The sequence below is a fragment of the Saprolegnia diclina genome (assembly GCF_000281045.1).
Source record: "Saprolegnia diclina VS20 unplaced genomic scaffold supercont1.6, whole genome shotgun sequence".
In the NCBI taxonomy this organism is placed as follows: domain Eukaryota; phylum Oomycota; class Saprolegniomycetes; order Saprolegniales; family Saprolegniaceae; genus Saprolegnia; species Saprolegnia diclina.
Window position 1 is genome coordinate 162,482 of NW_008246073.1, and position 22,394 is coordinate 184,875.

The window sequence follows — 22,394 nt, forward strand, 5'->3', positions numbered from 1 at the left end:
CCGGATAACAGTGACAAATTACGGAAATTCTCGCAGTGAGTAAGAATAGCGGCATTCGTTGGCGGGCAGCATGGGGCGGAAGAAGGCGGCCGCGGCCGCGGACGTGGTCAAGGCCAAGAAGCAGCACTTCGCCGAGAAGGCCAAGAAGAAGGAGAAGCTGGACAAGCTGCGCCGGCAGCCCAAGCCGGCGAAGCGCTTCCACAAGGTCGCGGCCGAGCCCGAGCCATTGACCGTGCACGAAGCCTCCGACATGGAGAGCGAGGAAGACGAGGCGCTCGACGACCCGGCGTACATCTCGCTCCGTGACTCGCCGATCAAGGCGTCAGCAGCAACGACGACCGAGACAGCGACCAAGGCGCCGTGGATGCGCGGGCGCACCAAGTACACCAATAAGAATGTCTTTCTGCAGCTGCACGAAGAGATCCTCGAGTTTGTCTCGTTCTTGAGCCCGACCCAAGACGAGATTGCGCTGCGCAAGGAGGCCATCGAAGACATTCGGACCATCATCGCCGACCTCTGGGACGGCGCGACGATCGAGGCCTTTGGCTCGCACGTGACCGAGATGTACCTTCCGACGAGCGACATCGACTTGATCGTGCACGACGCGCCCACAGGCAAGCAAGCGCTGTGGTCGCTCGCGCAGCGGCTCGAGGACCTCGGCGTCGTGAGCTTCATCGAGGTCATCGACTCGGCGCGCATCCCGATCGTCAAGATCGTGCACGCCAAGACCAACGTGCACATGGATTTTTCGTTTACGACGACGTCCGGTCTCTCAACCGCCGACCTCGTCATGATGTACATGCGCAAGTACCCTTCGTTTCGGCCGCTTGTCATTGTGCTCAAGTACTTTCTCCTCCAGCGCGGCCTCAACGAGACGTTCAAAGGCGGCATTGGCTCGTTCCTCCTCCAGCTCCTGGTCGTGAGCTTCCTCCAGCAGTATGCGCGCAACCACACCAAGAGCGCCGACCACCTCAACCTCGGCGTGCTCCTCGTCGAGTTCTTTGAGCTCTACGGGTCGTCCCTCAACCCGTCCAACGTTGGGCTCAGCGTCCGCAATGGTGGCTCGTACTTTATGAAGGAAGAGCGCGATTGGCGTGACGCGAGTCGGCCGTTCTTGCTCTGCGTCGAGAACCCGCACGACCCGAGCCACGACGTCGCCGCCAACTCGTGGGACATCCGCAAGGTCTTCCGCACGTTTGCCCATGCGGCCAAGTCACTCCAAGCCGAGATCTGCCTCCGGGGCAAGAAGCACGGTGCGACCGGCAGCATTCTCGCGCGCGCGATTGCCATTGACGGCTTCCTCCACGACCGCGACGGGCCGTCCACGTTTGGCTTTGACGTTGTCCGGAACGACCCCGCCGAAATGGCGATGCTCCAGAAACGGTACGCGAGCCGGCCTGAATAAAGTTAGGAGACTGTACTATGCATTCTCTTTGATAAGACAATATTGAAGACGCTTATTATATCCTATCACGTGTATGTCTCTACCACATGAAGCGCGCGATCGAGCCATCGACCCAATTGAACGGGCGGTATATGAAGACGTACATCGTAACCGCGTTGATGGCCAAAAAGACCGCCGACGTCAAGAGTACCGGGATGAGCGGTTGCTAGACGTCCATGAGCATCAAATGGAGACCAAATGGAGACGAACCTTGGGCGAATGGAGGTGGAGAAGCGTGTACGGAACAAGGAAATAGCGCGGCTCGACGAGCGGCGACGGCACGAGGGCGAGGGCGGTCGCGACGCCAAAGACCACGAGCCACAGCAACGTCGTCGCTTTGCGGAGCTCCTTCCAGAGAAACCACGCAGCGTAAATGTACAGCGGGAGGGGCACAAACTTGGCGAGCGCGTGCTTGAGGTACAAGCGCTGCCAGAGGTAAAACGTGTAGTGGCGGTTGTCGGCGAGCAAGAAAGGGTGTGTCAAGCTACAAACTTGGTGTCCCCACCGGCACGACAGCAGAGGATTCTTCTACCTGAAGCGGTCGATCGCAAACAGAAGCGCAACGACAACGGCGATCGACGTCAGAAACGATCGAACACTCGACGTTAGCGCATGGCCCACGTCGCGGAAGAAGGTCTCGAGGCGCACTAGCACCATGGTGATGCAAATGTCCCGAGGCCAGGGTTACCTGGAAAGAGGCAGACGAGGCCAAAGCCCATGGTGGCAATTGTCATAAAGTACAGCAGCTGCGCCAAATGCAAGCCCGCCACGTGGTTGGCCGTGTCGCCTACGAAGCCAATGGTTGCTTGGTCGGACGTGTCGGGTTCATACCCACGGTGATGGCGCCGTTGACGGCGAGGAACGCGCCAAAGGCGACAACGATCGAGATGGTCGCCCAGTAGCGCTTGGTGAGGAGGACCGAATCCTTGAGCAGGAACGTCAAGAACTTGAGGAGCACGATGCCGAGGCTACGTATAATGGCAGTGCGCCTTAGGTGCAGCATTCAACCATGGGACGTACTGGGAGCTCGACTCGGCGCCGCTCGGACAGGCATACCTACGTACATGCATGGAGAGATGTCGTGTTGCATGGACGTACAAGTGTGTTTCATGCGTCGTCTCAATGTCCTGTACAATGGCCGTGCCAAGGATGAAGAGCACCCAGAGAATGTTGGTTTGGCGCACCGCGACTGCGAGGTACCCACACTAGCATTTCGCGGTGCATAAACCCCTTGTACGAGCAAACGAGAATGGCGTACGAGCACGCTGGCCAAGTACGTGGTCGTGCAGCTCCCGGACCGAAGGCGCTGGCGCTGGCTCACGCGCGAGAGGAGGTACATGAGCAGCACAAAGAAGAGCCCGGCCACGTCCGTGTAGTAGAGAAAGCTGAAAAAGACGTTGATCGGGAAGAACGCAATCATGAGGCCGTGCGCGATCGCGTGCGACCGCTCGTGCGCCGTGTACTACGCGAGACGGTCTAGATGGGATGCAAGCATCGGAGTTACCTCTTTCATTTGGCGCAAGAGCACAATGAGGTAGACGTTGCCGATCGCGAAGAGGAGGTTCAAGCATCGCAGCACCGTCGTCGAGCAGTAGGCAATGCGCACCGAGACGGAAAACGTCTGCACGAAATGGACCGCGTTGGAAAACGCGACGCCCGCCACGTAGAGCCCGGGAAAGGTCGTAATTTTCGGATCCCATGTGTCTAGCACTAGCATGAGAGGCGGCGACGCGCGGGGCGGCGGCGAAGCCAGTATGCTCATACCCCAATGGCCCATGCAGTACTGCTGCGTCTGGGGCACATGGAAGATCTCGTCCTACGCGCCTGCGCTTAGCGGCGAACGATTGCATGTAGCTGTACCATGTAGGCTTGCGGCGCATGCACGTGGAAGAGGTAGGCGATCGCTGCGTACGAGGCGCCGACGACCGCGGTCGCGCCGAGCGCGCTCGACGACGTCATCTCAAAAATGGGCCCCCGGATACTCGATTTCCGTATCCGGAAGATCTGTTGTCTATTCCAACATTCCTTAAGCGGCGCCACGGTAGCGGCCCCAAGGAATGGCTGGCTGCATGTATTGCCCCGCCACTTCGGTTAGCAATCTGCTTTAGCGCTTGACATTCGGTAATGCGCGTGCTTCGGATGCGGTGTGGTCGCTATGAGGGCAAATGCCTTAAGAAACCCTCCAAATTGGGTGGTTTTAGCTGGCTACTGCGCCCACAGTACTCGGGCGCGTGTCACCGCGTGCACCACTCTTGCACGTCAACCGCCGAGTGTCTCTGCAGTGCTACTACAATCGATGATGCACGGTCTCTATCTCGATTCACCGTCCTTAACCGCTGGTGCTGAGCGTCAAGGATGGAGGCGGCTTGTACAGCACTCGCCGCAGGTACAGGCCGTGGGCAGGGGCCATCGCCGGCGCCGCCGACCGATCTTTGGCGGCCAAGAGACGCGGAATGTCCTCTGGCTGCAGCTTGTGCATACCGACGTCAACGAGCGCGCCGACGATGTTGCGCACCATGTGGTACAGGAAGGACGACGCCGATGCCTTGACGTGCAACAGCGTAATCGCATCGTTCTCGTGGAGCTCGTTCCCGCCGTGCGAAGGAATCGTCTCGATACCGAGCGTCGAGAGCGTTCGAATTGGCGAGAGCGCTTGGCATCGCGCGCCGCGGAAGCTCGTAAAGTCGTGCTCGCCGAGAAAATGGGTGCACGCGGCGGCCATGGCCGCTTGATCCAGCGGCCGCTCGACGTGCCACGAGAGGTCGCGCGTGAAGAGTGACGAGGGCAGGCGACCTGGCAGCGCATATCGGAACTCGGTGTTGGGCATGTGGATCTGGTAAATGTAGTCGCGACCGATTGCTTCAAAGCGAGAGTGGAAGTCGTTGGCGACAACGTCGACGTCGCGGACCACGATGGCCTGGTTGCGCTGGCGCAAGAACGCGTTCATGGCGTTGCGCACGACGTGCGGCGGGTGCGGCTCTGCGCGGTGCAGATCGACGTGCGCTGTGTTGGCCACTGCGTGGACGCCGGCGTCCGTGCGGCTCGAGACAACGACGCGCGAGAGGCGATCGTGCGAGCCCATGAGCAGCGCCAGCGCCTTCTCGAGCTCGACCTGCACCGTGGGCCCGCAGGCTTCGGGCTGCGCTTGGAAGCCACGGTACGCGCTGCCGAGGTACTCGACTGTGAGCTTGTACCGCTGCAGCATGCGTCGGCGCGAATCAATCTCCGATTTCAAAACACACTATATGCATTTCCTTACACTATATACACGGTATTCGTGTTTCCAGTATTGTCGCCAATGCAAGTGGAGCGCAGGACGAAGCAAGGATCTGTTGCTACAATGCACTTGCACGTATGCAGTGGTCGTATCCGAGGCAGTCATCTGGCTTGCATGGGTGAAGTACCATTCACATACGTGATGTCGAAGTACACTATATCCGTTGCTTGGACCTTTATAATTAAATACTCGAAGGTATCAACAAGAAGAGGTTGGATCCAAAAACATTCCACAGCAGAAGAAGATAGGTCGCAGGTACCGACCGCCATGTCGCTGCTCAAGTCCAAGCCGGTGCGTTCGCCATCCTGCGCGCGTTCGCCGAGCCTCATGGCCGACTAGGTGGACTTTGATATGGTCTGGAACGAGATCGAGCCGTCCGTGGAGGTCCTCGTCAACGGCTCGCACGCTCCGTTCTCGTACGAGAAATGGCAGGGCGTCTACCATGGCGTGTACAGCATCTGCACCAACCCAGGCGCGCCGCAAGCCGAGGCGCTCTTCTTCCAGCTACGCGAAATCCTCGTGCGCCGCGTCACCGAGATCGTCGAGGTGCGCGCCCACGATCATCGTTGTCGCGGCTCTAGTCTCAGATCTGAGTAGCTCTTGACGGCCGAGCCGGGCGACGCTGAGTTCCTCGCGCTCTACTGCTCGCACTTTAACGTCTACTCGACAGGCAGCAACTACGTCTCGGAGCTCTTTGCTTACTTGGTGCGCTCTCTGTATGTGTTAGAGCGTTGGAGGTCTCATTCCGCTCTGCCTACAGAACCGGTATTGGATTCGGTACGCCCACTCCGAGTACGGCCAAGCGCCGATTCCAGGCGTATACCCCGTGCCCGAGGTAAGGTGCTCGTCAGGAAATGCAGCGAAGACGCAGGACCATGGCTAGCTCGCGCTGCGCATTTGGCGTGACATTGCACACAGCGCGCTCAAGCACCGCGTTGTGCATGCGCTCGTGCACATCTTTCGCATCGCGCGCGAGGCAGGCGACGCCTTCTTTGAGCACGGCGACCTCGTGGCCACGACGGTGCAGGTGCGCATCACGCCATGTCAACTATGTCAACGTGAGGTCGACGTGGTCCTGTAGATCTACCTCGTGCTCGGGCTCAACAAGCAAGACCCGCTGAAGCTCTACCGCCTCGAAGTCGAGTCGGTCTTCCTCCTGGTAGTCGTCAGTCCAAGCCACGATCATATCCTTACGCAAGGGTAGGACACGGAAGCGTACTACGCCGGCGTCGCCCAAGACCTCCTCTCGCGGCTCTCGATCGCCGAGTACCTCGCCCACGTGGAAGCTCTCTGCAAGCAAGAAGAGCGCCGCTGCGATGGCAAGATGCACCGCATGTACACAGCGCATCCACGTTGGCCCGTACCGACCATGCGGAATTATGGATAGCACGGTCAAGCAGGCGCGACAAACGTGTTGCCGCGTCCTCGTCGAGGAGCACGCGGATCGCATTTGCGAGCACGTGGACGCGTTCCTTGCGGCCAACCAAACAGCGGACCTCCGGCGTCTCTTTACGCTCTTCTCCGAACTCCCCAACGAGCACGCGCTCATGCTCTTCAAGGTCTATTTATTTCCGATTTGAATCTCAATCTCAATATGGCCACTAGACAAATCTCAAAAAATACATTGAGAAAACCGGCCTCGACGTTGTCAAGCAGCTCCCGATGGACGCGACGCTGCGCTCCCCACAGCTGTACATTGAAGCGCTCGTCCGTGTGCGCGAGCAGTTTGTCGACCTCATTCGCGACGCGTTTGGCTTCCACGCACTCATGCGCACAGCGTTGGACCAGGCGTGCCGGGCCTTTGCCAACGCCCACCCGCGCCTGCCCGAGCTCCTCGCCAAGTACACGCACGTGCTCATGACCAAACCCGGTTCGCTCAATAACTTGATACGTACATGGCTTATACGGGGTAGGGCTCAACGACAACGAGGTCGAAGTCAAGATTGACCAGATCGGCGTCGTCTTTTGTCTTTTGGACGACAAGGATGTCTTCAAGACGTTCTACGCCAAGCTGCTTTCTCAACGGCTCATCCATGGTAGCCAGATCGACTCAATATGTCCATGTCCTCTTACATAGCTACCTTGACTGTATGCAGGCTCGTCGATGGCCCATGAATTTGAAGTGCTCTTGGTGCAAAAGCTGCGGGACATTTGCGGCTGCGATTTCGTCTCCAAGCTCCAAAAGATGTTTGCCGACAAGCTCCTGAGCTCGGTATGAATCGGAGGGCACACTGGGATATATCGAGCGACCGCGTAGACAACGACGAACGCGTACCGGTCGTGGCGCCACGAGCATCATGGCATGAATGAACCCAACTATCTGGTCGCGTTTAGCTTTGACGTGCTCACTGCGGGGGTGTGGCCGATTCCGACGCCGTCTATTGCCTCGACGCTGCACCTTCCCGCCGTGTGTCAGTACCAAGTCGACCTCTTTACGACCTTTTACGCGAGCCAGAGCTCGGGCCGGCGCCTGCACTGGGTCCACCACCTCTCGCACGGGCTCCTCCGACTGAGTCTGGGCGGTCGGCTCTACGAAATCCACGCGAGTCTGTACCAAATGATCCTTCTCCTGCTCGTCCGATTCCATGACAATAGCTTCCACAAACTCATCAACTCTTCTAGTTTAACGACCGGTCGGCGTGGCGGGCGACCGAATTGCGGGATGCCACGCGCGTCCCGAGCCTCGACGCTGTACACCAGCAGCTGCATCCGTTCGTCAAGGTTGCTTGACCGCCAATCGAAGCTCACCCGCCTCATAGATGAAGCTGCTCACGTTGACGGACGGCGCCCTGTACACGCTCAACGAATCGTTTGCGCACAAGCGGTCCCGGATCAAGGTGAGCTTTCTGCACGAGCCTTTTGAATGCACATGGTGTAGGCCATGCCGGTGCAGTCAGTGCTGGACCCGCCGACGTCGTCGTTGTCGGTGTCGTCGCCGTCGGCGTCCAGTGGGCCGCCCCGCGAAGTCACGGAAGACCGCAAGATGGCGCTCCAGGCGGCACTCGTGCGCGTGATGAAGGCGCGGCGCGAGTGCGCATTCCTGCAGCTGCACGCCGAAGTGACGACGATGCTCGCCAACCAATTCGTGCCGTCGACCGACTTTGTGCAAACCAATTTGGAGCTGCTCGTGGAGAAAGAATACGTTCGTCTCGCATCGCCCGGCGCGACGCGCAGCGCTGCCGTTTACGTCTACGTGGCCTAGTCACGACTGTCCTCGTCACGATCCATCGACCAAAAATGTACTCAATTCTACAATGCCAGTGCGTGCTTGCACATTGTCAGATCTCGTTGATAGTCGTATACAACCCTTGACGTGCTTGCTCGTTCTGTTGGGTCTGTCTTGACGGTTGGGCGTGGCAGTGTCAAGCTGCCGACACGGGTGGATTCCTGCTGCACACGCAGGAGAGACGGGGTTCGAGTCCCGGAGGCGCAGCCCCTTCTTCTCTTTCACGGGTGCGACCGCCAGTTGGAAGCACTGACTGGCGGTCGCACCCTAACCCTAGTGTTGAAATGGCTCTTTACTGTCATTTAATCATTAAAATCATTTCAGGATTCCCTTGGCCGTCATCCTGGTCCTCGGGTGCTAGTATGACGGCAATATCGGCGTACAGTGGACATGAGCGCAGTGAAGGCCACGACGACGTGCATTGTCTGATGTCTCTGGCTACGCGCTATCCTTACAAGATTTCTAGCGTCGCGTCCGGCGTTGCGTACGCTGCCTTGTGCTTGTCAAAGATGCGCTGGAGCTCGGTGAGGAAGAGGCCGTGGACGCGGTCGACTTCGTCGCTGGACGGGTTGTCGCACTTGGTCGTTGGGATCGGGTGTCCGTACACTTGGTGGATCTCGACTGGGAACGGTTTAAACGGGTTCCACCACGTCGGGCCGACGCAGAGCGGAATCGCAATAAGGAATTTCCGAGCAAACCACTGCCGCAGCGGCAGCAAAAACCTACCGACTCGAGTTCAAATTCCTGTTGGATCGTAGAATTCAACTCGTACGTGGACGGACGGAAAAGATCATTTTCACCAAACGCATATACGGGCACGATGGCCGTACCGTGCTGGATCGCGAGCTTGACAAAGCCTACAAAAGCGTATATCATGACAATATTGTCCATCACAATCGACATTGTGTACCTTTGCGCGAATGGAGAAAGACGTGGTGCTTTTGGTACTCGGCGAGCATTTGCTCTTGGATGCCACCGACGAGGATCACGAGGCTCTTGCCGGACGCCAAGACGCTGTGCGCAACGGACCGACTGGCATCGACGACGCCGAGCCAGAGAAGCAGCTCGCGGTAGATGGGAATGCGAAACACGATCGACGCGCCGAGGTGGCGGCGGCGGTCGCCAGGAATCACGTCATGAAAGGCCGGCGTCGACGCGCCTGTGATCATGACGCCATGGTGCCACGACGTGGGGCCGTGCGGATGCGACGAAAAGAGGTACTGCGTCTCCTTAGCCAGCGGTGTCTCAAAGTGCAATGTCGTTGGCACCGGCGCGCGCGCCTTCCAGAGCGAGAGCGTCGCAAACCATGGCCAGTACCCACCGCGTTGCGAAAACTGCGTCGGTGCCAAGAAGCTCGGGAGATACGCAGCGAGAAGACCCAGTACGACAGCGTACGGCAGCGCGTAGTACTGCAAGCTGATGGCGACGCCAGCGACAAAGGCGCTGAGCGATGCCACGTACACGGTCGGGATCGCCATCGGTTCTGCCTCCTCCTGCGCCAAATGTGGTTTGCGGTCAGTTGAATTGCCGCCTGTTTTTGCGTGTACTTGCAGTTTGTATGTCCACTGTGTTTCGTAGCATGGGCTGCTGGGATTGGCTCACGCATCCACCAATCACACGACGCCATATCTTGGCTGCATCAACACCACAGCAGTTGCTACCGCAGCGCAAGCTGCTTCGTGCTGCCGTGCGTCGTCTCGTCGACGTTGAGGCTACTACGATCGACTGGACTGTACGAGGAGACGGGAAGGCAGGCTAGAGCGACTACACCGGCCCGAGCGATTGGGCCGAACACTCGTGGGGGCTAGGGTTGTCAGATGTTGACGCCCAAGTCCTCTCGTTGCGAGGTTAGCTAATCATCCGTGCGGAACTGCAGAAACGAGGTATTTCGTCGGAAAATGCAATGTCGTGTTGGGCTGCAGAAGCGTCTACGCCTGGATCTCGCCCGTGTACGAGTTCCACCAAATAAGTAGCATTTGGGCCGCCGACAACCTAGGGAGCGTGAGCCGCCGTCCGTGGCTAGTCATTGCGACGTACCCGAGCAGCATGTAGGTGCGGAAGCGCCGCGACTCGTAGCTTGGTTCGGGCACCGAGCCTTTGAGGCACTGCAGCATGAAATAGGTGGTCGTCAAGCCCGTGTAGAGGAGCGCAATGTAGTACGCCATCGACCCCAACAGCATGCGCACGACCGTGTTGAGCACGAGCGGCACGTACTTGTAGCCCGTGAAGGCGACAAGGTCAAGGAACGAGATGCTGCTGTTGAGCACGTGCAAGCACGCCTTCATGACCGCGATCTCAAGGCACTGCAGCATGACGCAGTACATGCCCACGTCGCCAATGACGTCCGGGTTGAACCTAGCGCGCGATCCATCAGGCAGATATACCAGAGCAAGCAACGTACTGGCCCGATGTGCCCTTGATGAAGCCGACAAGAAGAATGTACGTGGCAAAGCTCATGAGCGGGATGTAGAGATCCGGCGCGTTCACATCGTCGGTCGGCGGCTTGTACGTGATCTCGCCGGTCGAGTCACTGGGCTCGGTGCGGCGGCGCCAGTTGCTGTGGAGAAAGGGCACGAGCAGCATCTAGACACAAACAGTTAGGAGGATCATGCAGTCATGATGATGGACGAGACCTTGAGGCGCGTGACCACATATGCGTTGTTGACGGTGAAGTAATACTTGACCGAGCCAAACGCGCCTTTTGCACCGGGCACGAACGACGAGATCTTGTTTTCCATAAAGCCGACGCCTTGCGACATCATGTAGCCGGCCATCGGGTTGCTACAAGTCGCGTCGTCGATAAGCATACCAGGATGTCCCACGTACTTGAGAAGCTCTTCGGGGCTGCCGCTGCCCATGGCCTGGCCCAAGAACGCGCCCATGGGCGGTGCGCTCTGGCCCATCATGCCCTGTGGTTGGCCCATCATGCCCTGTGGTTGGCCCATCATGCCCTGTGGTTGGCCCATCATGCCCTGTGGCTGGCCCATCATGCCCTGTGGCTGGCCCATCATGCCTTGGGGCTGGCCGTACGAAGGCTCCTGTGGCGCGACGTGGCCGCGGTTGTACGCCTACGTAGCGGCGCCATCAGTTGACGCAGGTCGGCCTCGGCTCTTTACCTGGCGCTGGTCGGGGTACCCATTGCCACTGCCATTGTTGCTGCCCGTGTGGGCGGATCCGTCGAAAAAGTCGTTCGCCGCCGGCGCTTGGTACTGGGGGTTGAAGCCCGCGCGGCGCGGCTGGTACGGCGCGCTCGGGTTGCGGAAGGGAACTACACGCAGCAAGGTTTGTGCGGCGCTACGTCAAGGTCGGCGCGTACCAGGTTGCGCCATCGCTCGTCGGCTTCCACAAGTGACGTCGGGGACTCGGCTTGCAAACTGTGCGTTGATTGGTCAAATATAGGCCACCGCAGTACATTTGGCGCGATGCCATTGGTTCAAAAAGAAACAGCACGCCAAACACCGCACCTTGATGCAGCCAGCGCATGGCCTTGGCTACCGTCGCCACCGTGGCGGCCATCCATGGCGCCGACTTGTCCACATCGTCGACAGTATCGTAATGCTTCATGGTCATCGTCCCACCCATGCGCTACCACATTGGCGAAGCTGCGCCACGCCGACGCTGCTCATGTCGGTACCCTCGCTCCTCCTCACCTGCTCGAGGACCTGTGCTCGTTCTCACCTGCCACAAACCTTTCTTGTACAGAACTCTAGCCTCTGCGCAGGATGGACAAACGCTTTTGGCGTGCGTACATTATACGTGCATCAAAATGGGACCTCGGCGCACATCGAGCGATGTGCTTATCTCAAGATGCCGTTGGTGATGCTCGGCGACGAGCACGGCCCGGCGCTCGTCATAAACTTGTGGTCCTTCCACATCGCAATGCCGGTGGCGTCCGACTTGAGGCCTTCGCCGGCGGTGACGAGCACCTTCTGCTTCTCGACCTGCGCCGGGCTCAACGGCTCGCCCGTCAGGCCTTCGTACACGATGCGCTCGCCCGGCTACGATGGGCAAAACTAAGCGTCTATGCAATCACTCGGCGTCACAGTACCTTGGCACCGGCCGGCGGCTCGACGAACGCGACCTTCTCCGTGCCATCGGCGTCCGTCTTGACCGCGCAGAGCACCATCCCGTGCGACTTGAAGCCGACGAGCGCACGCGCCTTGAGGTTGCACATGACGAGGCACATACGACCTTCCATTTGCTCGAGCGAGTAGTGCTTGACGAGGCCGCTGGCAATCTGGCGCGGCGCATCCTCACCCTGCACACCAAAACAAGATGAGAATCACTGTCGAGAGCACGGAAGAGGCAACGTACGACATCGATCTCTTCACAGTAGAGCCTAGGATGCCAAGATGAGGTGGTGATGAGAAGAAGGGTGGAGCGTACTTGTCGGCGGTCTCGTGCTTCCAGACCTTGACGATCTTGCCGACGCGAATGTCGAGCTTGGTGATGTCGGGCTGCGCGTCAACGACGGGCGCAGGCGCCGCCGCCTTCTTCTCCTTCTTGGGCTTGTCTTCCTTCTTGGCCTTGCCGTCCGTCTTGGCGTCCGGCTAGCAAGTGGTCATGCAAATTGCGATTGGGCGGCGTCAAGTACCTTGGCCTTGCTGGCAGGCGCGGCCTCGTCGGTCACTGGCGCCTTCTTGTCGGCCGCCGGCGCCGTCGTCGTCGTGTGGACCATGAGCAAGTGCTGGTGCACGGCAACGTCAATGATGGGCATGGTCTCAAAGCCGCGGATGCCAACCGTGTGCTGGAGCTGGTTGAACCAACGGCGGAGGTTGACATGCTTGGAGACTGCGCCGTGCGACTTGACAAAGGCCTTGTAGATGACGTAGAAGAGCGTCGCATCCGCGAGCGTCGGGCGGTTGCCGACAAAGTAGACGCGCGACGCAAGGTGGGCGTCGAGGAGGCTCCACTGGCCCTTGTTGTTGAGGCTTTCGTTCGCACGCTGGTTGGAAGCGACGCTCATCCACTCGGAGATCTCGGCCTGCTCGAGGGGCGTCGTGCCCGAGAGCTCGAGCTCGCGGTCGGCCGCACGGGCAAAGTAGCGCACGATCGTGTTGGTCTCGTTAAGGATGACGTTGCCGAGCTTGAGGCGGATGTCGCCATGGGCGGCCGACGACGTCTTGACGCCGCAGAAGCGGGCAGCGAAGCGGAGGAAGACCGACTCTTCCGACTTGTCGAGCGAGAGCGACATGGCGATAAGATTTATTGTAGCCACCGAGTGGCGGCCTGCCTTCGAACTTCGAAGACATCGAAGATCGTTCTTGTGGTGCGTCCGGCCATGTGCCGGATAATGGCAAGCGAAGATCGAAGTATGAAGGATAAAACCACGCAACCGCTGCAGCGCCACGGCTTGAAGTACCGAGTAGCAGCGGGTGCATCGACTCGACTACAGTGTAGAGCTACTACAGTGTAGCAAGAAGCAGTCGCTTGTCGTTCGACAATACAGGATGATAGTCCTCTGTTGTGCGTTGGACGTTTAGTCGGCGGAGAGAATGCACACCTTCTCCGCTCGCGCATGTATCAACGTTGAAACGCGGTCCTCAACGGTCATTTCATCTATGGGCTGGGTTAGTAATGCTTGGGCGTTGATGACCTTGACAGTATGTTTGCCAATACCGCTAGACCCGGAAGGAGAGCTGCCGAACGACGCCTCGTCGACCTTGTGGCGTCGTAGAGGGCTGGAGAAGGCTGAGAAGGGTGGCTGGAAACAGGAAGCCGAGTGGGCTGGGTGCGAGTCGCCACCTAGTTACGTCTGGGCAAGTAGGGGCACATCCTGTTTCGTGCAATGCTGCTGCGATGCAGCGGGATCGGCACCCAAGCTTGGTGCAAGTTGCGTGTTTTTAACGTCCGGCTTGGTGGCAAACCCTACGGACCGCAAATAAACACTTCGAACTTCGCATTCGTGTTTGGTGCCAAGACCGTCGACAAAGTCCGTCTCGCGCCGTCCTTGCCATGTCCCTGCTCCTCCTTCGCCGCGCAAGATCGCTCCGCCCGCCCGCCCGCGCCATGAGCTCGCTGGCGCCGGACGAGACGCCCAAGAAGCCGTCGTCGCCGTCGATCGTTCTCGGTGCGATCGCATGCATAGTTGGCGACGCTTGCTCATGCGCGAACTAGACGAGTTTGTCATGCGCCAGTTTGACGACGCTAACTTTCGCGGAACGCAAGTCAAGTACGAGAAGACCAAGTTTGAAGCCATGATCAACAAGTACTACGAGAACGGCGAGTATGCGCTCGTGGACGGGTACGCCATCATCCTCTGTCGCCCAGTGGGCTCTGAACGTGCATGCGTAGCTACGCCCCGTTCTGCAAGCACTTGTTTGTGCCCAACTTTATTAACGCCCGCGTGCAGACGGTGCCCATCACGCACAAGTCGATCCACTTGCTCCAGTCGGGCTACACCAAGCGCCGCCCCGAGGAGCTCCCTGTGTACGCATAGCGCCCCGAAGTATGTATGCTCATGCAAAGGATGGTGGCGTAGGCTCATGCGCTGGTTTCCGTCGCACAGCGTGACGCCTGTGACGGCCAAGTTTCTCGATATCGTGCTCTACAGCCGCGAACAAGTCTTCTTGGAGAACGAAGCGATGGGCAAGGACATTACGCTCAGCGACGCGCCGTGGCGCATCACCAACGTGATTGCGCAGGACGTCGACACGGAGCTGCCCATGGAGCCAATGCATTACTTCCGGAATGCGCTCGGGAAGGAGGCCGGCGGCTCGGGTGTTCCGATCGACCCGATCAAGTACCAAGAGGCGGTCGAGTACTGGAACAAGCACGCGCACATCAAGTAGTAGAAGGACGTCGCCCTGTATATCGACGAGGCCTATATAAACAACGAACGCGTCCACCGCCTACCACTGCTGTCGTTGGCGTCCAGGTGGACTTTCGTCCAAGCCCTTCGCAGTAGACTCGTGTACTGGACGGGTAGTCGCTACGTGACCAAAGATGATGTCGGGGTGTTACTAGGGTTACTCGTCCCAAGGACAGCTTTAGAGTCGGGTCGACCGTCGTGTGAGTGAGTATTCGCATGGGTCAGCGACTGCAGCACTAGGTTTAGGGTCTACAGCCGTTGGCGGGTGATACTTGTTCAAGGACCTTCTCCGTGCAAAGGAGCTATGCAGCTTTATTAGTGAGAATCGCGACGGCGACCAAGTTGCATGTTGTCTCGTCCATTGGCGCGTGGTCGGTGCGATGAGACACGTTGAAATATATGTACATACGCTATATGCAGTCTGATCCTAAATTGCTTTATTCCTCGGTGTCGGCCTTCTTGGGCTCCTTCACAATGTCCAAGAACGAGCGCGCACCCCAGGCCCCCGTGGGCGCAACGACGGGCACTTCCTTCACTTCCTTCTTCGCCTCGACGACGACGGCCGGCGCCGCCTTCTTGACCGGCGCCGCCTTCTTGGGCGACTCGACCTCCTTCTTCTTCGGGGCCTCTTCCTTCTTGGCAGCGGCCGCCGCCGCACCGTTGATCAAGGCAGCCGCGTACCCGCTCGCGGGCTTCTCGGCGACCGCCGCCACGATCGGCTTGCCCTCCTCGACGGCCTTCTCCTGGGCCTGCTGGCGGAGCTCGCGCGCCACCTTGGTGTACTCTTCGCCGTACATCATCGACTCGTAGTCGACCGAGCCGACCGAGTCGGACCGGATCGGGCGGCCCTGGCGGAGCGCCTCGCGCGCCTGCTCGATCGAGTACGTGCGCTGGTTGCGGAGGAGGTCCGGGTGGGCGTCCGGCGTGAGCGCGGCGGCGTGGGCTTCGAAATCCATCTTGCCGGCCGGAAGCACGCAGTCGGTCTCGTCCATGTTCTTGACAATCTCCATAATGTCTTCGTGCGAGTACGCCTGCGTGATGGCAGCGCCGCCAACGTTGGTCGGGAGCGGCGGGAAGTTGACCGCGTTCAAGATCGGCTGGCGCTCCGACTTGGGCTTGGCCGACGACTCCTTCTTGGGCGTCGTGGCCGGCGTCGCAGCCTTCTTGGTGTCCTTGGCCTTCTTGGCGCTCGGGGTCGAGCCCTTCTTGCCGTCCTTGGACGGCGTGCGCGCCGGCGCGCCGTTGGCCGCGCGGAAGTTGTTGCCTTGGCCCTTGCGCGGGCGGCCGTCCTTGCCAGCGTAGCCGTAGCTGTTGGGCGCGCCATAGTAACCAGCGTTGCCATACATGCCAACCGAGTACGCCGACGTCGTGACCGGCGAGGCAGCCGCGTCCACCGACGGCGTCGACTGCGGGAAGAACGACTTGAAGAGGTTCTCCGACTTGAGGCGGGCCTTGATCGGCGCGTTGTTGAACGTCTTGTTGCGGAGCGCAAGGAGCGTGTTGACAGCCTCCTCTTCCGTGGCCATCGTGACAAACCTACCGCTCCATTCAGCCAGCGCCACCAAGGATCGAAGTGGTTACCAAGTGTCGCCAACGTCGCTACGGACGCTCGTGACCGCGCCGCAGCCGGCAAAGATGGCCTCGACCTCGGCCGGCGCGGTCGCCGACGGGATCTCACGCAGGATGATCGTGTTGCGCTCCGACTTGATGTTGGGCTTGATCGCGTTCTTCTCATCGTTCAAGACAACAATCTACCGCGCCGTGTCAGCGGTAGGCCAAAGGCCAAGTATGGCACACCTGCGAGTCCTTGATGGCGTCAATGAGGAGCGCCGCGTCGTCGCTGAGGGCCTTGATCTTGGCAAAGCCAAGGATCGTGTCAATAGGCACAAACCTAGCCACAGTTGGCGTCCATGCACGTGGCGGCCGACGAGCTTACATTTGCGCGTTCATCTGCGACACCAAGTACGAGTCGGTCGCGAGGTTGGCCTTGGAGAAGTAGAATTCGACTTGGCTCTTCAGCGCGTCCTTCAAGGCGGCGCCCACTAGACGACCGCATGAGCGTGCTTGGCGACAGAAGCTCGTACCGAGTTGCGGTTCTTGCGTGGCACTCATGGCACTTGGTCTCGGCAAAGGTCCCAGCAAAATAGGAATGGAAAGTTTCCGGATACTGGCCATGCCATTGCGCTCGCCAGCCAGTAATTCGGCGCGGGGCATCATATTATTATACATGCAAAAAGGCCAATCCACTTCGTTTTTGTATGTGAGCGGTATTAAAATGTGATGGCATACCATCCGAACGGCCAATAAAAGCGACTGCCCAACCAGAACGCACGAGGCAGAACCAACCAAATCCTTGTTGAAGTTTTACCAGCACTGTCTCAGCGCCCACACCGCCGCCGCCGAGAGCGTCTTCCAGGAGCCCGTGGCTGCTCGCGACGTCGCGAGTAGGCCAAGCCCACGCCTATCGAGCTTGTCGCGCGAAAAAGGACGAAACGCGAGAGCGATTCGCTTCGAAATCACCAAGTTGCAACGTTGCGAGAGGCAGCCGCTCTATCGCCCGACCACATAGAGGAGGTGGGCGCTGGCCAGGATCCAAGGCACGAGTAAGGTGTCGATGAGCGTCTCGGACCAAATGTTGGCTGCCTCAAACGGCTCCTCGAACAGCACCGAACACAGCTTTGGATGTGGATGCTTTCGTGGTGGCCTGATACAGTGTATTTTGCAGTGCAAGCATGCAGCATCAACCCCAGCGTTGGATTTGGACAAGTTGGCTGCCATTTCTACTCACCGCTCGTACAATGCTGTGGGAGTATGAAATGTCGTTGGCACGACGTTGGGAAGTGATGCAGGCGAGGAGCCAGAATGTAAGATGCTGCCAGAGTTTGATTCATACCAGAGTTTGGATGCTGGCACCTGCGTCATCATTCAGAGTTGGTTGGCCGCATGGACCACGCTTCTTATCACGATACGCTGCGGTCTCGGTAGCAGACCCATCCCATGCATCGCTAGTTGCAGGAAATATAAAAGCAGCAAGCATGTACCCAACCGTTGATTCGCACCGACAGGCCAAAGCCAGCGCGCCGGTGCGATTCACATAATTGAGACGATCCTGAGATATCTGTCCGTAGTTGAGACGCTTTAGAAACTATCAGTCCTGATTGACACCTGCGCTGGTACACGCCATGTGATTGGCGCGCGGAGAGCTGGTATCCGGACAAGAGTGCAGGTTTTACGGATTTGACCACCAAGTTCTCGAAGCCCACCGATGTTCCTGCGGTCGTCGAGCGCAATCCTTGGCGCCGGTCGCCGCCGCGGCGCCTCGGCGCGTGTCTTCTTCTCGTCGTCGACGCCACCTACGATGTTCCAGCACGACGACGAGAAGGGTAGTGGCGGCTTTCCAGGCGTGTTTCCCGCAGCAAAGAAGTCGCTGCTCCAGGACATTGTCGACCGCCTCAACCACTCGATGGAGCACCACCCGCAGACCACGATGGCCTTTGTCATCTCGGCCGACATGGCCAGCATCTTTGGCACCTATGGCTTGCTCCAGCTCTCGGGTACTCTCTCATTCGCCTCGACACGCGTTCGATTGAGCTTTAGGCGTGGTCATTTCGCCCGAGTTTGCACTTGCATTTGCAGCCAGCCGTCCACTGCGCCGCCTGCGCATGCCATTCGACCTCGCCATGGCCGCCATGCTCGCTAAGATCTTCCCGCCCCTCTCGCGCGTCCGCGTCTCGAGCATGTTTCCCACGTGCGACCGCCTTTCCCGTGGCTTCCAGTGTGTCTGAATGTCGTGTGTCCTAGTGTGCCAGGCGACCAGTCGTCGCTGCTGCATAAAGGCATGTCGACGATGACCGACATTATGGACAAGTACGGCGCGTGCTACATGATTGGATCCCGCCTCGCTGGTCTCACGGTCGTCAACTCGCTCTACTTTGCGCTCATCCAGGGCGTCGACATTCTGCCCTACTTGGAGCAGTTTGGCTTTGGCGAGCTCGGCTCGGCCATGGGCACGTGGGCCGCCAGCGTCGTCATGGCCTCGGTCTTCTACCCAGTCACGCTCAGCGTCACGGGCTACGTGGTACCAACGATTGCGCGGTCGGTCGCGCGCGCCAAGGCCAGTGCGATGAAGAAAAAGTAAACAAAATGTTCTCAAGGTATTGGCATAAGAGTCTCTCATCTATCCGAATCAACGCTTCTAGTTCGTACGCGTAATAGAGAGTCGTTGTTTAGTCGTTTACAGCTTTTGCACGAGGGTGAGACCATCGTACATGGGAAGAACGACGCTGCGCGTCCGCTCGTCGTTCGCCACGTACTTGTTGAACGCCAGAAGCTGCGACGCCGTCTTCTCGGTGGGTTGGCCGCGGCCGAACGCGTGCTCGACGACCTGGCCCCGAAAGAGCGTGTTGTCAAACACGATCCAGCTCTTCGGGGCGAGAAGGCGGTCGGAGGCCACGAGCGCTTCGTAGACTGCCACGTAATCCTTCTTGCTTCCGTCGATAAAGGCAAAGTCGAATGTCTCGGTGGTCGTGGCGAGCAGGTCGAGGCCCGGCTGCGCTTGCACCGTCACGTTCGAAATCGATGCCGTCGCCAGCTGTGCGCGCGTCCACGCAATCGCCTTGGGGTCAATGTCGCACGTCGTGACGTGGCCATGCGGCAGCGCGAGCGCCATGGCGACGGCCGAGTAGCCAGTAAAGCAGCCGACTTCCAGTACGTTGGACGCACTGAGCGCCTGGACGAGGAACTGGAGGGCCTTGGCTTGGCCCGGCGAGATCATCTTCTGCATGAGGGCGTCGCTAAAGTCATGGCTAATCGCATCGCGCCATGCAGACAGCTGCAATGTCGACGCGGGAATGCGACTCACATCGTGGACGTAGTCGTTGAGCTCGGGGCTCACGGTGCCTTCCGAGATGTGGTACGTCGAGTACGCCCGGGCGTGGAACGGGTTGCCGGGACGCACTCGGGCGTTCGGCACCAAGTGGTGCTGGAATCGGTGCGAGTTCGCCTTTGCAAAGGCCTTGCGCGCGTCAAGGGCCATGGCGTCCATCTCGTGCTTGATGCGTTGGCACTCGGCACTGCACGCGCCGTCAAATGCTGCGTGGCAGGCGTCGCACTGGAGCACGAGACCATGGCAAAGCGTGTTGGCGCAGTTGACGTGCGTGTTGGTCGGAGCTCGGCACTGGTAGCACTGCCCGAGCACATCCTCAGACAAAGCTTGGTCGTCGTTCGAGAGGCGCTGGTCAAACACAAAGTTGCGCCCGAGAAACTTGGAAGGAACGTTTTGCTCGCGGACAAACTTGCCGTAGTGGACAATACCACCTTGCAGTCGCTTGACGTTCGTGTACCCGTTCGTCTTGAGGTACGCGCCGACCTTTTCGCAGCGGATGCCGCCGGTGCAGTAGATCATGCACTCGGTGTCCTTGGGCGACCCGTCGAGCAGCGCATCGAGCGACGCCCACGTGTCCTTGAACGTGTCGACCATGATGCGCTCGGCGCCTTCGAACCGACCGACGTCGTGCTCGTAGTAGTTGCGGCAGTCGAAAATGCGCTTGGGCGTCGGCGACGACAGCGTCGAATGCCACTCGGCCGGCGACAGCTCGACGCCGCGGTCGTCCATCGGCAGAGTCTTGTCGAGGCCGTCGTGGGCCAAGTGCGGGCGCACACGGATGTGAAGCGTGTGGAACGGGCACTTTCCTTCGGGCGTCGCGTCGTTGTGGTCGAGCACCGCGCCGAGGTTAAGGAGTGCGTCGTCGAGCCACTCGAGGTTGTCGAGGTACGCCTTGAAGTCGTCGAGGCGCGTCATCGGGACTGTGATCTGAGCGTTGATGCCTTCTTCGGCGATGTACACGCGGCCCATGACGCCAAAGCTTTGCCAGTCGGTTAGGAGCTGGTGGCGCAGCTTGGGCAGACCATTGGCCTCGAGCTTCGTGTACTGGTAGAAGGAAATGTACTGGAGTAGACCGAGGTTCTGCGGTCGGTACGGCGCCCGGCGTGAGAAGCTCTGGTGCCACAGGCTCGACGACCGGCGCAGACTCGGCGCAGTGGCATGGCGGCGAAGACCCCACATGATGACGACGGTTCGAGCTTTCGGTCAAATTCTGTTTGTGTCAAGATACACTGCATTAAAAAAGCACAAGGTGCGTTGACTAATTGCACACACTTTTGGGGCTCACCTCGCCGATCTATGCTGGTTTAGCTCGACGCACTTTTAGATTTCTCACTCAAGTCGGAGCATACCGAAGGGCCCTTCGCATGCGTACGTAGCCTTTACTGCTGGTCGTTGCTTACGCGCCGCCTGCTGCCTCGCGTTGCCCATCATATTGCTGCTCCTCGTGTCCTTCAAGTTGCGTTCAAATAGATGCTTGCGTATCCGAGTCAACTTTACGCAAAAAATGAAATAAAATTCTCTGGCCTTTCTATCTTGGCCATTCAAATCGGACCAAACAGAAGCTTGCGTGTTTCTCTGCCGCCATGCTCCGGCTGCTGCGCCGACGACCGGCGTCGGTTGGGCGCCGCAGCTACTACACCCTGCCGCCAATGCATCAAGAATGGATATCCGGGCACACGGAGCGCGCGGCGATCGACTGCCCGCACCTGGCGCACATCCAGATGCAGCTCATCACACCCAAATGTGCGCTCTGGACAGCGTCGAGCGAGGTGGCCGCCACGTACCCGTTCCCAGACCCGTTCTGGGCCTTTTGCTGGCCGGGTAGCTACGGTATCTGCCGGTACCTGCTTGACGCACCGGCGGTCGTCGCCGGAAAGACGGTGCTCGACTTTGGCGCGGGCTGCGGCATTGGCTCGATTGTAAGCCTCGACCAAGGCGCGTCACAGGCCATCGTCAACGACATTGACGAATGGTCGTGCTCGGCGACGCACATGAATTTGATCCAGCATTACGCAGCTGACCGGATGCCGCAGGTTTCCATGGAGCCGCGGGACTTGGTCGGCACGCCGCTGTCCGACCTCCTGCGCCAGTATAAGATCGCGGATGCCTCCCAGCTCGTCGTGCTCGCCGGCGATGTGTGCTACGAAGAAGGCTTGGCGCGCCGCGTCATCGACTGGCTGCATGGTCTCGCTTCTGCAAACGCCACGGTGCTGGTGGGGGACCCCGGACGGCAGTTTCTGCCGCACCAGCGCCTCGCGCGCGTCGCCACGTACAAGCTGCCACCGAGCCTTGCCAAAGACAACTACGGTCATGACGGCGCCGTCGTCTGGACGATGGATGCTTCATTCTCATCGAGTCCATAACCTTGTCGGACGTAGATTCAGGCTCTGCCCAATGTGATGTGTTTTCTGTTTCTCCTTGGAGCTTCGTCGAGTTGTTTCACCTTCGCTCGACTTAATGCTTCCTACTATTTCCGCACACTCAAATCGTTGCTCGGTTCGAACAGAGTGCTAAACAAGCGGCTGGCTTCCTTCTAATGTTCACTGAGCATCCTGCGTCCTCAAGGATCGCTTACTCGCAGCATGCCTCGTCAACACAAGTGACAAGCGCCTAGCCTGCTTGACGGCTCACGGAGTCGGACCTCCTCGTATCGAACTACCGAGGAAGTCGAAGGCCACGAAGTCGTCGAAAGAGACGTCGCGCGTGGGTGCGCCGTCGCGAGGATGCTTCCACTTGTTGGCTTGCTCTTGC

General features: G+C 59.2%; 12 protein-coding genes across 13 annotated transcripts; 5 read left to right on the plus strand and 7 right to left on the minus strand.

Moving 5' to 3' along the window:
• Window positions 1-70: 70 nt before the first annotated feature.
• On the plus strand, window positions 71-1,405 carry SDRG_02552 (hypothetical protein; the record flags this gene model as incomplete). The annotated part of the gene is made up of 1 exon (XM_008608147.1): window positions 71-1,405. One exon carries the CDS (start codon window positions 71-73, stop codon window positions 1,403-1,405), a length of 1,335 nt encoding a protein of 444 aa, XP_008606369.1.
• A 5-nt stretch (window positions 1,406-1,410) lies between these two features.
• Window positions 1,411-3,403, minus strand: SDRG_02553 (hypothetical protein; the record flags this gene model as incomplete). The annotated part of the gene is made up of 11 exons (XM_008608148.1): window positions 1,411-1,610; window positions 1,655-1,928; window positions 1,977-2,091; window positions 2,133-2,231; window positions 2,276-2,412; window positions 2,465-2,500; window positions 2,543-2,649; window positions 2,703-2,906; window positions 2,949-3,148; window positions 3,209-3,260; window positions 3,305-3,403. 11 exons carry the CDS (start codon window positions 3,401-3,403, stop codon window positions 1,485-1,487), a joined length of 1,449 nt encoding a protein of 482 aa, XP_008606370.1. The 3' UTR covers window positions 1,411-1,484.
• Window positions 3,404-3,737: 334 nt separating this feature from the next.
• On the minus strand, window positions 3,738-4,672 carry SDRG_02554 (tRNA pseudouridine synthase A). Its single transcript, XM_008608149.1, has one exon. The coding sequence runs from the start codon at window positions 4,647-4,649 to the stop codon at window positions 3,774-3,776; it is 876 nt and encodes a 291-aa protein (XP_008606371.1). The 5' UTR covers window positions 4,650-4,672; the 3' UTR covers window positions 3,738-3,773.
• A 297-nt stretch (window positions 4,673-4,969) lies between these two features.
• On the plus strand, window positions 4,970-8,048 carry SDRG_02555. 2 transcript variants are annotated; one of them, XM_008608150.1, is made up of 15 exons: window positions 4,970-5,012; window positions 5,061-5,267; window positions 5,319-5,426; window positions 5,482-5,556; window positions 5,605-5,748; window positions 5,803-5,880; window positions 5,926-6,056; window positions 6,109-6,280; window positions 6,327-6,591; window positions 6,635-6,757; window positions 6,818-6,933; window positions 6,979-7,296; window positions 7,344-7,442; window positions 7,481-7,558; window positions 7,600-8,048. In XM_008608150.1, the coding sequence occupies exons 1-15, from the start codon at window positions 4,989-4,991 to the stop codon at window positions 7,921-7,923; spliced, it is 2,262 nt and encodes a 753-aa protein (XP_008606372.1). In that variant the 5' UTR covers window positions 4,970-4,988; the 3' UTR covers window positions 7,924-8,048. The 2 variants fall into 2 exon arrangements, with proteins under 2 accessions (XP_008606372.1, XP_008606373.1); XM_008608151.1 differs by having other exon boundaries at window positions 7,615-8,048.
• Window positions 8,049-8,304: 256 nt separating this feature from the next.
• Window positions 8,305-9,481, minus strand: SDRG_02556 (hypothetical protein). The gene is made up of 3 exons (XM_008608152.1): window positions 8,858-9,481; window positions 8,720-8,804; window positions 8,305-8,669 (listed from the first exon to the last, which is right to left on the minus strand). Exons 1-3 carry the CDS (start codon window positions 9,423-9,425, stop codon window positions 8,399-8,401), a joined length of 924 nt encoding a protein of 307 aa, XP_008606374.1. The 5' UTR covers window positions 9,426-9,481; the 3' UTR covers window positions 8,305-8,398.
• Window positions 9,482-9,689: 208 nt separating this feature from the next.
• On the minus strand, window positions 9,690-11,321 carry SDRG_02557 (hypothetical protein). Its single transcript, XM_008608153.1, has 7 exons — window positions 11,264-11,321; window positions 11,064-11,215; window positions 10,774-11,015; window positions 10,581-10,728; window positions 10,349-10,530; window positions 9,985-10,302; window positions 9,690-9,939 (listed from the first exon to the last, which is right to left on the minus strand). Exons 1-7 carry the CDS (start codon window positions 11,274-11,276, stop codon window positions 9,876-9,878), a joined length of 1,119 nt encoding a protein of 372 aa, XP_008606375.1. The 5' UTR covers window positions 11,277-11,321; the 3' UTR covers window positions 9,690-9,875.
• A 344-nt stretch (window positions 11,322-11,665) lies between these two features.
• On the minus strand, window positions 11,666-13,182 carry SDRG_02558 (hypothetical protein). Its single transcript, XM_008608154.1, has 5 exons — window positions 12,542-13,182; window positions 12,334-12,497; window positions 12,262-12,286; window positions 11,996-12,205; window positions 11,666-11,945 (listed from the first exon to the last, which is right to left on the minus strand). The coding sequence occupies exons 1-5, from the start codon at window positions 13,139-13,141 to the stop codon at window positions 11,745-11,747; spliced, it is 1,200 nt and encodes a 399-aa protein (XP_008606376.1). The 5' UTR covers window positions 13,142-13,182; the 3' UTR covers window positions 11,666-11,744.
• A 662-nt stretch (window positions 13,183-13,844) lies between these two features.
• Window positions 13,845-14,900, plus strand: SDRG_02559 (hypothetical protein). Its single transcript, XM_008608155.1, has 4 exons — window positions 13,845-14,017; window positions 14,065-14,191; window positions 14,242-14,376; window positions 14,429-14,900. Exons 1-4 carry the CDS (start codon window positions 13,903-13,905, stop codon window positions 14,736-14,738), a joined length of 687 nt encoding a protein of 228 aa, XP_008606377.1. The 5' UTR covers window positions 13,845-13,902; the 3' UTR covers window positions 14,739-14,900.
• A 145-nt stretch (window positions 14,901-15,045) lies between these two features.
• Window positions 15,046-16,914, minus strand: SDRG_02560 (hypothetical protein). The gene is made up of 5 exons (XM_008608156.1): window positions 16,843-16,914; window positions 16,695-16,800; window positions 16,556-16,649; window positions 16,340-16,509; window positions 15,046-16,294 (listed from the first exon to the last, which is right to left on the minus strand). The coding sequence occupies exons 1-5, from the start codon at window positions 16,868-16,870 to the stop codon at window positions 15,196-15,198; spliced, it is 1,497 nt and encodes a 498-aa protein (XP_008606378.1). The 5' UTR covers window positions 16,871-16,914; the 3' UTR covers window positions 15,046-15,195.
• A 1,076-nt stretch (window positions 16,915-17,990) lies between these two features.
• SDRG_02561 (hypothetical protein) lies at window positions 17,991-19,010 on the plus strand. The gene is made up of 3 exons (XM_008608157.1): window positions 17,991-18,312; window positions 18,356-18,506; window positions 18,560-19,010. Exons 1-3 carry the CDS (start codon window positions 18,024-18,026, stop codon window positions 18,894-18,896), a joined length of 777 nt encoding a protein of 258 aa, XP_008606379.1. The 5' UTR covers window positions 17,991-18,023; the 3' UTR covers window positions 18,897-19,010.
• On the minus strand, window positions 18,906-20,961 carry SDRG_02562 (hypothetical protein). The gene has a single exon (XM_008608158.1). The coding sequence runs from the start codon at window positions 20,820-20,822 to the stop codon at window positions 18,993-18,995; it is 1,830 nt and encodes a 609-aa protein (XP_008606380.1). The 5' UTR covers window positions 20,823-20,961; the 3' UTR covers window positions 18,906-18,992.
• Window positions 20,962-21,183: 222 nt separating this feature from the next.
• SDRG_02563 (hypothetical protein) lies at window positions 21,184-22,170 on the plus strand. The gene has a single exon (XM_008608159.1). The coding sequence runs from the start codon at window positions 21,227-21,229 to the stop codon at window positions 22,004-22,006; it is 780 nt and encodes a 259-aa protein (XP_008606381.1). The 5' UTR covers window positions 21,184-21,226; the 3' UTR covers window positions 22,007-22,170.
• The last annotated feature ends 224 nt before the right edge of the window (window positions 22,171-22,394 follow it).